General features: G+C 46.3%; 2 protein-coding genes across 2 annotated transcripts; both read left to right on the forward strand.

The window, feature by feature from the left end:
* The first annotated feature begins 1,275 nt into the window (after positions 1-1,275).
* On the forward strand, positions 1,276-8,330 carry LOC134616235 (zinc finger protein 500-like). Its single transcript, XM_063460953.1, has 4 exons — positions 1,276-1,495; positions 2,302-2,583; positions 5,537-6,281; positions 8,108-8,330. Exons 1-4 carry the CDS (start codon positions 1,324-1,326, stop codon positions 8,328-8,330), a joined length of 1,422 nt encoding a protein of 473 aa, XP_063317023.1. The 5' UTR covers positions 1,276-1,323.
* Positions 8,331-10,044: 1,714 nt separating this feature from the next.
* Positions 10,045-12,120, forward strand: LOC134616236 (tripartite motif-containing protein 16-like). The gene has a single exon (XM_063460954.1). It carries the CDS (start codon positions 10,045-10,047, stop codon positions 12,118-12,120), a length of 2,076 nt encoding a protein of 691 aa, XP_063317024.1.
* Positions 12,121-14,403: the final 2,283 nt, after the last annotated feature.

A 14,403-nucleotide genomic window follows, 5' to 3' on the forward strand; every position in this document is an offset into this window, starting at 1 on the left:
TGAAGCTTCCTGCGTCTCAGTATAGCTGTGTCCCAAAACGTCGGCTGCATCCTTTGGAGGACCCGGCCTTCGCGGTCTACGTGGGCCGGGTCCTTCGAAGACCGAGAAGGCTGGAAGTGCGAGGCTGTGAAATGGGACGGCCTAACCTTCAGATCTGCATCACCGCTGTGTGGGTGGAGTTTAATAAACTCAGCCGTCTGCTCCTCGCTATCTAAAATATAACAGGACACTGGAGTAAACTCTCGACCGTCTCACTCTTCTGTTTAATCAGTTTTCTGTTTGACGTTTATTCAGCTGTGTGAAAATCCCGGAGGAAGCCACCCGATGGATTAATAAAGTTTTATTTAATCTAATAATCTAATAACTTTGATCTCAGCCAAACCGATTTACTCACGAACAAATAAAACACCGAAAAAAGCCAAACAATAACATTTTAAGTTATCCGAGTGACTTATACATCATGTTTAACCTGAGTAGCGAAAGACAGCGGGGGTCTGAAAACGATGAAGCCACGAGTCTGCTGCTCTCGCTGCTTCGAGTGACCATTGAACTCCCCGGCTTGCTATCGAGCGGGTGGGTAACAGACATCTCCGAAAATGTCAGCGCACTTTTGCAAATATGCGATGTCTTGATAAACCGAGCAGATATTTGAAGTTTACACAGTTACTTTCTCACCTGAAAATATGTTAAACATTTATTTTGTGACCCAGAAAGATTAATAAGACTAATTTTAAAACTTAGCAGTGGCCGCCATTGTTGGCAGCTGAAATTTGGCTGGGCTGCGCTATGAATTCTGGGATATGGTGGGCCACGAAGGACACACCCGACCCATCCTTCAAATTCGGGGAAATGAAGGACGCATTTGTCAGCCGCATTTGAAGGACTCAACGAATTGGGACAGCCTTCGTTGACTGGCTGTGACGTAATCGGCCTTCAAATGCGGCCTCAGGAGGATGCAGCCGACGTTTTGGGACACAGCTTATGTCTGCAGACACACCAGATCCACTCATCGCTGCACACAGCGCCCACTGGACCTTCTTTTATTTACAGTCTATAGTTACTGTTCAAAGTCTTCCTGTTTGTTTTCTTTCATTTGTGACGTGTGCAAAGTTCATATTACTGCTTAAAACCCAAACAATAAACTCCAAACACTGAAAGAAAACTGGTGACCTTCTCGGCCGGAAGTTCAATCTGCGAGAAGTGGCGGAAGTAAACAAAATAAAGTCGCCGGCATGGCTGGCTTTCCACGTGTGTCTGAGCAGGAAGTGAGCTGAGTGTGTGAGCTGAGTGTGTGAGCTGAGTGTGTGAGCTGTGGCAGTAACAATGCCTTCAGTTCAGTCTCTGAGAGAGTTTATCAACGAGCGACTAACTGCTGCTGCTGAACAAATATTCTTGGAGTTTGAAAAAACGATCGTCCAGTACGAGGAAGAGATCGACCGTCAGCGCAGACTGCTGGATATCACCTGGAAACCCCAAATCAAGCTGCACAGGACAGGTGAGTGTCCCTCTGAGGGAGGATCCTAATCACAGCTCTGCGGGACATTTATGATTGTGAGGACTTTTTGGAGATGTGAGCTAACAAAGAGCAAACAGAGGACAGGACTGCACTGTGCTCCATTCAAACAGCAGGCGCTGAAATCAGCCTGGATTTGAGGCTTTTCTCTGCCGTGGATCCATCACTCAATCCTGTGAATCGTTTGAAAATCTTTTTGTTTGGCGGTGAAACGTGTGTTTGATGGTGCGTTCAGGTGCACCTCCTAAACTCAGTAATCTGGCCTGAAAAGGTTTTTCCTTGATTTCCTTTCTTCTTCTGCAGAGCTGTAAAGAGTTCAGTGTTAATGTCATAACAATAAGTCTTTTTTTATTTCTCCATCAGTGACGTCAAAGTGGGCGCCCGGGCCCTTTGTGATGATTGTCACAGTTCATAAAAGCTAAAGTCGTACACAGCATGTGCACGCTTCCTGTGGTCACGTTTACACACGTGTGAGAAACACAAAGTCCACCATGTTGTTGTTCAGAGTCACGGACGTGACTGAAAGAAGTGACACAGAGTTTAATGTGCAGCCTCGGCACAATGAAACCTAATATTGAATTTATGAACTGTAGTGGCAGTGCGGTGCTGCTGCTGTGCTGAGGTGGCTCTACCTTCCAGATGTTTGTCTTTATCTGAATAAATGCAGATCTGAGATCAGTGACTTACAGCTGATTGGACGGCTTTACTCTCACACACGAGCGGCGCAGTCATGCTGTAAAGTCCTGTTAATGTTTCTGTGGTTGTGACTTCTTTCTTCTGTCCTCCAGACGTCCCACAGCAGCAGGTCTGTGAGGAGGAGGAGGAGGTTCTCCCTGAGCAGCAGCTCTGTGACCAGGAGAGGAGCTCCAGTGTGGACCAGGAGGAACCAGAACCTCCACAGATTAAAGAGGAACAGGAGGAACTGTGCAGCAGTCAGGAGGGAGAGCAGCTGGGACTGAAGGAGGAGCCTGAAGTTCATCATGATCCTGTGCAGTACGAGGAAGAGATGGAGCGTCAGCGCAGACTGCTGGATATCACCTGGAAACCCCAAATACAGCTGCACAGGACAGGTGAGTGTCACTCTGAGGGAGACGTTTAACCTAACTTTTGTTTGAAGTGTGACAAAGCAGTGCAGTGACGTCATAAACTCGTGTTTTATTCACATCGTGTTTAACACTTTTCACTAGATGTGAAACACGAGCTCGTTTCGAACTTTGATTGCAGCAGCAGGTCTGAAGAAGTAGGCACAGCTGATCATGTGACCTGTCAGCAGCTCGGTCACATGATCGGCTACAAACGAGAGAGAGGGGGCAGAGAGTGCAGAAACAGCATCTGCGTGTTTGCTGTTGTGAGTGAAATGAGTTTCTTTGGTCCTGGGGTCCTAAGGAGAGTGCACCGTGTCTCCGCTCCCGTCACCTTCATCGTACCCAGACACATCACAGTGCAGACAGACGGCAGCTTTCAAAGTAAAGTGTCAGTTCAAAGCACTGGATCATATTTTCTGTGTATGCTTTTATTATAGAATATGAAAGAAGGGAGGACGTTAGTGTAGCGTTTGTTTCCCAGTGTTTGGATCATCGTCAGCACCGAAGAACAGCCTGAGACAGAGGAAAGACTTTCAGCCCACAAAAACACAATGAAAGCTCTGAGCTCAGTGTCGGCCTCTGAAACGATTCTCTGTAGACTGTAGCTTCACAGGCACTTGAAGCCAAATGTAACTGAAGCTTTGGCCAGCAGGGGGCAGAGTCTCACCTCATGTTTCTGTATTTTGAGTCCTGCCAACACTGGGCCTTTCCCACCAACATGTTCTGAACACTTTTTACAACCCTGTAAATCAGCGGTCCCCAACCCCCGGGCCTCGAACCGGTACCGGGCCGCGAGAGTTGAGGCTCAGGTGTGAAATGTATGGTTTTCAGGGTTTTTATCAGTTTTCAGCGTTATTTTGTTATCGTTTTTATCGTTAACTCGGTTTTCCCAGGTCTTTTCACGTGTGTTATGAATAAATCTTCTTTTTTTCGGTACCGGTACTAGTTTTATTTTGTTGTATTTATCCGCGACACCTTATGGCCGGTCCGTGAAAATATTGTCGGGCATAAACCGGTCCGTGGCGCAAAAAAGGCTGGGGACCGCTGCTGTAAATCATCATCATCTCATATTCACCGCAGTCTGTGATCAGGCAGTGAGGGTGGAGACCCAATCAGAGCGAATAGAGTGAAATGTGAGCAGAATCAGACGTTTGCGGCTGGAGGAGCAGAGATGGCGGCTCTAAGGTTCATGACGAGGTTAAACAAAGGTCGTGCTGGATGGCACTACTGTCTGCAGTGAGCTGCTTTCTTTTCTCCATAAACTTCCTGCTTAAATAAAGATCTTAAAACAGCTTCAGTGATGTGTTCACGGATGCTTTGGGCACGGTGTCACAGCGACGTACATGCCTCACATTCTCATGAAGGCTTTAGTTTTTAAGGTGTTGAGTGATTTTAAGCAGTTATGTAGAACATCAGGATATCCAGTTGAACCTTTTAAAGTCTTTCTTCAGTCTCGGATCTGATGTCAGTGTGATCCTGAAACTGAGGCACTCAAAGACTCATCAGACAAAAATCGATCATTCGTTCAGATTAAGTAAAGTTTATTTATACACAAAAGTGCTGAACAACAATTACAACACAATGTTAACAAAGAACCGTATTAAAAACAGAATTTAAGGTAAAGAAACACAAAAACAAGAGAACCTCTGTCCTGGATAAAACGAAGGTTTTAACTGTTTTTTAAAGACTCCACTGAGTCGGCCGTCCCAGAGCCTCGGGCTGCTGCGAGGCAACGCCGATAGATTGTGAGCGAAGACTGTGAGCAGCAGTGTGTTTGACAAGAAGCTGAGATAAATAGTTTGGAGCTTGCTCATTTAGTGCTCTGTGTGTAAGTGTGAGAACGAAAATCAACCAGGAGCCAATGTAAAGAACATAAAACGGGGGAAATGTGAGCTGGCTTCCCAGCATGCATCAGGGGGCTGCAGCATTTGGTTTTGCCTGGAGATGTGACACTAAGCCTGTAAAGAGGGCTTCACAATAATCTAAGTGCGCTCATACAAATGCATGAACACTCTTCTCCATCTCAGAGGAGGAGACCACAGCTCGCAATTTAGAGATGTTCCTTAAATCAAAGAAACAGGAACGTGAGATTTTGTATGAGTCCAAAGTCCAGGAGGAATCAAATACTACACCAAGGTTACGAGCAATGGTCTTTGCAGATTGATTGATACCTGCTAAAGAAAAGGATGTAAAAGGAGAATAACAATGGACCCAGGATGGGACCCTGAGGGACCCCACAGGTCAAACAATCAGGGCAGGAGGAGGAGCTGCTCGCCCCGACAGAGAATCTCCTTCCTGATAAATATGAGGAAAACCATTCAAGTGCTGAGCCAGAAACAGCAGCCAAACCCTGTTAAGTAAAATATTATAACGTACGGTATCAAAGGCAGGACTGAGGTCAAGCAACACGAGTACAGAGCAGTTTCCTGCATCAGATTTCATTAAAAGATCATTACTGACCTTTAAAGCAGCAGTTTCAGTGGAGTGCTGCTTCTGACGAGCAAACTGAAAGGGATCAGAAATCTGTAGTGTTCATGAGAAAGATCTGAAGAGATTTTTAACAACTTTTTCTAACAGTTTGTTTGTAAATGGTCATTTTGAAACAGGTCTGTAATTGCTGGGAGAATCAACATTAGGTTTTTAAGTAATGGAATTACCTCAGCATGCTTAAAGTAAGATGGGACACGAGCGTGTCTCAGCGAGCTGTAAGTGATAGACAGTAATGGAGAGCTCTAACCAGGCTGGTTTTATAAGAACCATTAGGCTAACAAAGAGATTTAGTTCAATTGGACAGAATGAGGTAAATGACTCAGAGCACTCAGGGCCATCTTTATAAGGGAAAGAATCTTGATCTTAAGTCCATCACCTTCACTTTACTGCACCTTATTTACAGGTTAAACATGTTTAAGGGTTTTGCTGTGTTCCTCTCTCCCTCCAGACATCCCACAGCAGCACGTCTGTAAGGAGGAGGAGGAGGAGGTTCTCCCTGAGCAGCAGCTCTGGAACCAGGAGAGGAGCTCCAGTGTGGAGCAGGAGGAACCAGAACCTCCACAGATTAAAGAGGAACAGGAGGAACTGTGCAGCAGTCAGGAGGGAGAGCAGCTGGGACTGAAGGAGGAGACTGATACCTTTATGGTGACTGCTGCTGAGGAAGGAGAGCACAGTGAACCAGGAGGAGATGAGGAGCTGCTCCTCTCCCACAGCTCTGCTGGAGCTGAGAGCCAGGATCAGGAAGGAGGCAGGAGTGAAGCATCAGGATCAGAAATCCATGGAAAGACGAAGAATTCTGTCGACAAATCTGTAACCTCAGAGCAGGCTGGAGTTAAAAAGATTGTGACCTGTGACATTTGTGGGAAGACCTTCAAGTTTAAGTCTCACATGGAGCAGCACTACCGGGTCCACACGACTCAGAAGCCGTACGCTTGTCAGACATGCGGGAAATGTTTCATTCAGAGCGGCGTTTTATCCGTCCACATGAGAACGCACACGGGGGAGAAGCCGTATTCCTGCGAGCGCTGTGGGAAACGTTTCAGACACAACTGTTCTTTCCTCGCCCACATGAGGAGCCACACGGGGGAGAAGCCGTACCCCTGCAACGTTTGTGGGAATAGATTTGCTGACTCGTCCTCACTGAAGAAACACACGGTCATCCACACGGCAGAGAAGTCGTTTCTTTGTGAACGGTGTGGGAAAAGTTTCAGTGGAAGTAGAATTTTGAAAGTCCACCTGAGAACTCACAGGAAGTCTGAAGCTTCAGCTCTGCCCGCAGGAGTCAGGTGACAGATCAGTCCAGAAACATCTTTATATTATCAATAAATGTTTTTCTTAGAGATGTGGCTCTGTGATGCAAAAGGAAGAAAGCAGCGTGACGATGGAGCTGCGGATTTCATTTTGATGAGAGAAGGTCAAAGGTCTTTGGTCATGTTTCTCTAGGAGAAGAGAGACTGTTACCTGGATGAATAAAGGAGCGCTGTTGGCAGGCTGCAGGTGAGATGTGTGGTGTCACCAAACGCTCCAGGCTGCAGCTTCCTGTGGATTTCAGAGCTGTGCCGCCACTCGCTGTTCAGCTGCTGTCAGAATGATTTTATTTTCTTGATTAAATAAAATAAATGTTGTAATTTGATCCACATAAACCATAAAAACCTCTTCATAACTAATAAGCAGTGTGGGCCTCATTTTCAGGTAAAGCATGTTAATAACATCTGATGTGATTCACAGAGTAATCTGCTGCCACGTTGCAGCTGATCACTCTGTGATTCCACGCTACAGTGCTCCCCTGCAGAAGCTTAGTCAGCACAGGGAGTAAAAAGCTGACTGATTTTCTGCAGATCTGCTCTCACATGAAGCTCTGATGGGTTAAACTAACAGAACAATAATTCTGGTTCTTCTTATGTAAAACTGATGATCTGTGAACGAACAGACTCGAGAACAGCTTTGACAACAGCCCTAATCAATGCTCACAGCTGACCTGATTGGCTACCTCCCTGGACTTTTTTGCGGGGCGATAACAATAATAATAATAGACATGCACTCATGCTCTTAATTATTTATCAAGTCATCCGTTTTTGTGCTTACCTTTCTGGGACTTTAAGTTACAGTGTTGTGTTTAGTTGTGCGTAGCGCCGACGTGGGACAGTTTGATTTCGTTGCATTGTTGTGTTTGGTGTGACTGTGCAATGACAATAAAGACTTGTATTATGTTAATGGCCTTTTGGGTTTTGTTAATGCAGCTGACCCAAAGAAAGCCGGCTCTCTGCAGCCCTGAGACCAAAGCTGACAGCAGGTCAGAGCGGCGTCTGCAGCCTCGGCCTTGATGGGAACGTGCTGGCCGGCTTTTGTTGTTTTGACAGAACATTTCCAGCGATGATGTTTGCTGTTTTGATAAACTGTCCTGCTCGTTGTGGAATGATGTTAAACCTGATCCCCTCGTGCCAGCTCAGACAGACCACATATTTCAGCAAGAGTAAACACTGAAGGATCCGCGTGCACGATCCCTGCTTCTGTTCCAGGAAGCAGCTGTCAGGTAGCCTGAAACATTTATGTTGCTGTAATCGCAGTGATTTAGTTTGGTCACACTCTCATCTTGTTGGAGATGAAGTGAAGCTGAGGTTGAGATGACTTTAGGACTAGCTGCGGGTCATCATGGGCAGCAGACGTGCTGAACGCATCCGGATCTGTTCGCACGACGAACACAGTCGCTGAATGTTGTCAGGCAACTTTTTAAATGCACAACAGAATCTAAATCACCCCGAATCACACACAGATGAACAGTGCTGTCTGTTTCAAAGTTCCTCTCAGCTGTTTCTGTGTCTCGCCACAGCAGACGGAGCCACAGACACTCCCGTCTGTCCAGGCTCGTGACCTCTGACCCACGGTTCACAGGCGCTTCGCCGCGGAGCCACTAGCCACAGCTGAGAGCTGGATTTAAAAATCGAGATCAAAGAAGCAGCTTCATCTATGACAGAAACGCTGAAGTCGGTCATGTCTTGGCTCCGCTGGGTTAAAATAGATGCTCTGCTCTGTATGAGCCCGTTGCCATGGTGAACGCTCAGGAGGATGAGGATGCAGCTGCAGCTCAGGATTTATTCACTGACTCTGCTTTCAGGCCAGCACGTGTGTTTATTGAGCTGATAGAGGAGGCTGCAGGTCAGTTAAACATAGGTGCCACCATGCTGACTCGAGGCTGCAGGCGCTCTGTGAACGACGACTCTGGGGGTCGCTCTCCTACGTGACTCTCAGTTCACTGTTTGGATTAAAGTTACAATAAAATATCATTAAACCTGAACTCCCCAACATGAATGTGCCGTTAAAGGTCAGGAACATCGACCCGTATGAGGCCAGAGGCCTGTGACCGTTCTGTGCTTCCTGAATTTCGTACATTCAGGTGGGTTTTCTGTGGCTGGTCTCAGGTCAGCCTCTGTGCACGTCTCAATGAAGGAAAACAAGGAAAGCACAGCAAAGACTCTGAATGATGTCAAAGCTTTCCTTCATTGGTCTTCTCATTTTCTGCTTAGATGAGTTTGTAGTCCCAGATCAGGCTGTCAGTCGGAGTTTCTCGCTGCGTGACTTCATGGAATGAAGATGAACCTGATAAACACTCCTCCTCCTCCTCCGCTCTGCATCATGTCAGCTTTCTGTGTGCACCAAACTGCACTTTTTCTTCTGCCTGTCTGAAGGTAATCCTCAAATAAAACAAAGACTGCTCTTCATAACTCGGCACACAACATGTCCATGTTCTGTAATTTCACAACATTTACAGTTCTCGTGAGTTATGAGGAGGCGAGGAGAGGTTGGGTGCTCTGTAATCCAGCCTGCACGCCTGACGATACTGTCCTACATACTCGTTAGTGAGTACAGTAGGATTATCTTCCCCTTTCATGAACCTGCTGTTCCTACACTGTAAGCATGCTTTTAGATACTAACACCTGACATAAGATAAGATAAAGCTTTATCAGTCCCACGAGTGGGAAATTTGCTTGAACATGAAAGTGGGCAGTACAAAGATAAGAGCAGCAAAAATTAAGAAAAAGAATAGAATAGAATAGAATTGTATGTCAGCTGCGCATGTTGTATCAGAAGAGAGACGAGAGGCGAGCATTGTGTGTTGGATGTGTGTGTGGTTATCTGCAAATCAAATTCATGAGAGTTAAAATAAACTGTTGGATCTGTTTGTAGACCTGCAGCTCGCTGGTTTACCAGCCGAGCATGTTTCACATTTTTCAGCAAGTGTCGTGAAATTCTTGTCATGGCATGTTGGGAAGAAGGAATGTCCAGATGTAAAAGCAGGGAGCGGTGCGGAGCGAGGCCGCACACATTCACTCATTATTAAAGTAGAAATCACGTCTTGTTCTGTGTCAGATTTCTCAGCACAGCTGTTCCAGGCTCGTGCGTTACACGCTGATCATTTATTATTCCTCCTCGACTGAATGCTTCATTATCAGCTTCTCTGATTTTGGTCAAAAGTCCTCTGCAGTGATCAGATTTCTGTTCTTCTAACAGCAGCTCTGTACTGCACGTGCACAAATGTGCAAATATGAGTAAAGCTCCAAGTTGTGATAGGCAGGTTGATCTCAGTGTGTTATAGGAGGCATCAGTGCTGAGTGTATTCACAAAGACGAGCACACTGCAGGCTCCTGAAGGGCCCGATCACCTGTGATGACCTCTATCCTCTCCTGGTGATGCAGGTGCGCTCACTGGGACTGGAAGAGGAGGGGGCGGTCTTGTGATGCATGTTGACATCATATTTGGACTGGAATGAAGTTAAACCTGATAGCTTCTTTCTGCTACCTGCTCTTAAACACAGCAGATGGTTTCTGTCCGCATATTTCCTGCTGCTGTCGTGTCTTGCAGACGTGCGACGGAGTGGAGCGAGTTTGGGTTCGGATCAGAACTCGCCTTTAATCTGCTGAGAGGAAGAGAAACTCTTGGCTGTCTCTCAGAATTAAAATGCCTCAACTGGACAGAGAAAAGTTGTGCTGCTCGATCTGTCTGGATCTACTGAAGGATCCGGTGACTCTTCCCTGCGGGCACAGCTACTGCATGATCTGCATTAACAACCATTGGGATGGAGAGGATCAAAGGGGGGTTCACTCTTGTCCCCAGTGCAGGAAAACCTTCATACCGAGGCCAGTGCTGGGCAAAAACACCATGTTAGCAGAGTTGGTGGAGGAGCTGAAGAAAACTGAGCTCCAAGCTGCTCCTCCTGTTCATCACAACTATGCTGGACCTGGAGATGTGCCCTGTGATTTCTGTACTGGGAGGAAGCAGAGAGCCACCAAGTCCTGTCTGCAGTGTCTGGCCTCCTACTGCGACGACCATCTCCAGCCTCACTATGATTCCCAGGCCTTTCAGAGCCACAAACTGGTTGAGGCCTCAGCAAACCTCCAAGAAAAAATCTGCTCTCTCCACAACAAAGTGAAGGAAGTTTTCTGTCGCAGTGACAAGCAGTGTATCTGCTACCTCTGCTCTATCAGCGAACACAAAGGCCACGACGTCGTGTCACTGGCAGCAGAGCGGGCCGAGAGGCAGAATGAGCTCGACCCATGTCGGCAAAACATCCAGCGGAGAATCCAAGACTTGGAGCAAGATCTGACAGTGCTTCAGAAGCAGGTGGGGGTCATCAGCAGTTCTGCCGATGAAGCAGCAAGGAATAGCCAGACGGTGTTCAGCCAGCTGGCCCAACTCATCGCGAGACGAAGCTCCGAAGTGCAGCAGCAGATCAGAATCCAGCAGGAAGCAGAAACACGTCGGGTCAAAGAGCTCGAGGAGAAGCTGCAGAACGAAATCACCGAGTTAAAGAAGAAAGAAAGGGAGCTGAAGCAGCTTTCATACACCGAGGACCACCACCACTTTCTACTCACTTTCTACTTGCTGTCAGCACTCAGCAAATCTACACACACCAGCATCAACGTCCCTCCTCCGAGCTTTGAGGAGGTGACGGCGGCGGTATCGCAGCTCAAAGACAAACTCCAAGACCTTCTGAGTCAGGGCTGGACCCAAGGAGAGGCGCCGCTGAGACCAGCAGAGCTCGAGGGTTCAGGGAAGCAACCGCATATAGTGCCAGCACCAACATCCTTCATAACAAAAGAAGAAGAAGTCAAATCGGCAGCCTTCCAACAACAACTACGTGTGGTGCCACCACCACCAGCACCGCCATCTTTTGTGACAAAAGAAGAAGAAGTCAAATCAGCAGCCTTCCAACAACCACGTGTGGTTCCACCAGCAGAGCCCAAGAGTTTCTTGAAACAACCCCGTTTTCCACCAGCACCACATCTAACAGCATCATCTTTTCTGGCAACAGCAGCACGCAAAAATTCATTGAAACAACGTGTGGTGCCTCCAGCAGAGCCCAAGAGCTTTTTGAAACAACCGCAACAACATTTGGTGTCACCAACATCTTCAGTGCCACCAGCAGAGCCCACGGCTTTGGCTCCACTACACCCAGCTTTGGTGACGCCGCCGCTACCTTTTGCACCGCTGGCAGAGCCCAAGACCAGAAACGAATTCTTACAGTATATGTGTCCAATCACGCTGGATCCAAATACAGTGAGCAAATGGCTGTCACTGTCTGAGTGGAACAGGAAGGTCACGTACATGAAGAAGGAGCAGTTGTACCCTGATCACCCAGAGAGATTCAGTGACAGCCTTCAGGTCCTCAGCAAAGAAGCTCTGAGTGGACGGTGTTACTGGGAGGTGAAGTGGAGCAAGTTTGTTGCTATAGCGGTCGCCTACAAGAGCATCAGCAGAACAGGAAGTGAGAGTGGATTCGGATTCAACGACAAGTCGTGGGCGTTGTGGTGTCACAATAACGAATTCAGACATGACAGCACCATCATGTTCCTACAGGTCCCTCAGTCCAGCAAGATCGGGGTGTACGTGGATCAGAGCGCAGGTATCCTGTCCTTCCACAGCGTCTCCGACTCCATGACTCTCCTTCAAAAGGTAGAGACCACCTTCACGGAGCCCCTCCACGTCGGACTCTGGGTTTGTTCGGGATCTGCCAAGTTGGTTCAGCTGCTGTAGGATTTCTTTCTGCTTGAACTTCATTTCTTCTGTCTCTGTCCGTCACTTCAGAAGTCAGCTAACATTCCAAAGAAGCCATTTTTCCAAGTTTCAAGCCACTCCGAAGACCTGTTTCTGTACTTCCTGTCATGCCATTTAGAAATCGTTTGGACAAAGTAAATTAAAAGAAAAAAGAGCTCTAATAATTCTGAATGATACTAAGGATACGTTATCTTATGTGATACCTAATGGTTATCTGTTGTTAATCGAGTAGAAATAGGGCTGATCAAAATGCTTTTATGTTTTATTTTGATTTGTTAATTCTTTTTCTTTCAGTGATTAAAACCAACATGAAGAATAATCAGACGATGTTTTAACTTCAAGTAACAAAGAGCTGCTAAATCTAACGCAGCTGTAGGTTTCACTGGAGGCCTACTGATTCACACTCTATTATTATTATTATTATTATTATTATTATTATTATTATTATTATTATTAATAATAATAATAATAATAATAATAATATTATACGTCTTAAAATGACGATGTTCAGTGTTTGAATCTGTTGAATCCCTTACTGCTGACATGTGAACATCGTCAGTCCATCCAGTCTCTTCCACTTCTCCTTATCAGGGTCACTGGAGTCTATCCCAGCTACCGTAGGACGAGAGGCGGGGTACACCCTGGACAGGTGTGTTTGGACTGTGGGAGGAAGCCGCAGAGAACAGAAAGGCCCCGCCCACACGGCGGAGTACAGTTCAGGACCTTCCTGCTGTGGGCAGCAGTGCTCACTGGCATGAACATCATTGATAATTGTTACTTTTTTGATTGATTACCTTTCCCTCATAGTCATGGTTCCAATACCCACTGTTGTGAATGTTTACTGATTATGAGTGTGATACCTGTTATTATTTACTTTGTGTTATGTGAAATATCTCAGATCAGATCTTTTATCTCGGCTGATGTGAAATCATAACAAACGTACGGTCACACTTTATTAGCGTAAAGGTTTTTAAAGCTAACAGATGACGTGTGTGTGTGTGTGTGTGTGTGTGTGTGCGTGTGTGCGCGTGTGTGTGTGTGTGTGTGCGTGTGTGTGTGTGTGTGTGTGCGCGTGTACGCGTGCGCGTGCGTGCGTGCGTGCGTGCGTGTATGTGTGTGTGTGCGCGTGTGTGCGTGCGTGTGCGTGTATGTGTGTGTGTGTGTGTGTGTGCGCGTGTGTGCGTGCGTGTGTGTGTGTGTATGTGTGCGCGTGTGTGTGTGTGTGCGTACATTTATATACTTATAGTGCTTCACAAATGTGTTAGACCAGCACCCGGTCCGTGTTTATGACACAGCATTCCTGTCATGCTCCGTCTGCCACTGTGCACTTTAATGTTTTATTATTATTGTTGTTACACATGAGCGTAAAATTCACAGTTTTACAAAAAAGCTGAAAAAAGTAAATCAGATTATTATTTGATTAAAGTGACACATTAAAGTTATTTACTTGCATTCCTGGGAAAAAAAGGTTTTAGCGGTAAAGTGATGTGACTGAGCATGCTGGCTCAACTATAGGTGTAAAAACATGAAGTCACGTGTTTATGTGTTTCCTTGATTTAAAAAAAATTCCAACAAGTTTTGACAGAATCTTACAGGATCTGAGTTTCTCCTTTTTATGGCGGGTGGTCTGATATTGTTTGAGCACTTCAGTGGTTTATTAAAGCGTCTGTATCTCATTGTTTGGTGGCGCTACTTATTTCTTCATGTTTGTGGAGATTTATGCTTGTGTTTTAGCGCCCTCTAGGGGACACTGGGCACACATAAACCCTGGTAAAGCCTTCGGGTCACGTGTCTGTCTGTTTGTTACGTTATTCCACTCGTGATATTTTTGTACCTCCATGCTGAAGATGTTGGATCAGAGCCGAGCAGCGTCTCCTTAAACTGCAGAGACAGACCATAAATCCTTTGTGGGCGTATATTTATATGATCAGAGTGTTTCTGAGAATTCACAGCAGTGTTTGCAGTAGTTATTGGTTACAAAGTACCCCGTAGCCCTTATGATCTATAGGTGAGTTATATGAGTTTTATTTGCACACAGCTGAAGCAGACTTATATAAACAAGGTGACATTTATTCACAGAGAGGTCGTAGGTCAGCTGCAGCACTGCACCCTAAACAGGCCTCCATGCCTCCTGGCTGCATGCCAAATATCCTTGCCATCCTTAAACATATTAAAACTCTTAGAATGTGTTGCATAAACTGTGGTGGGAAATGTGAAGGTGCTGCTCTTCTCTGTGCCAGCCTGAGCTGCTGAGTGAACCCA

The sequence above is a fragment of the Pelmatolapia mariae genome, linkage group LG18, assembly GCF_036321145.2.
Source record: "Pelmatolapia mariae isolate MD_Pm_ZW linkage group LG18, Pm_UMD_F_2, whole genome shotgun sequence".
NCBI classification, from domain to species: Eukaryota; Metazoa; Chordata; class Actinopteri; order Cichliformes; family Cichlidae; genus Pelmatolapia; species Pelmatolapia mariae.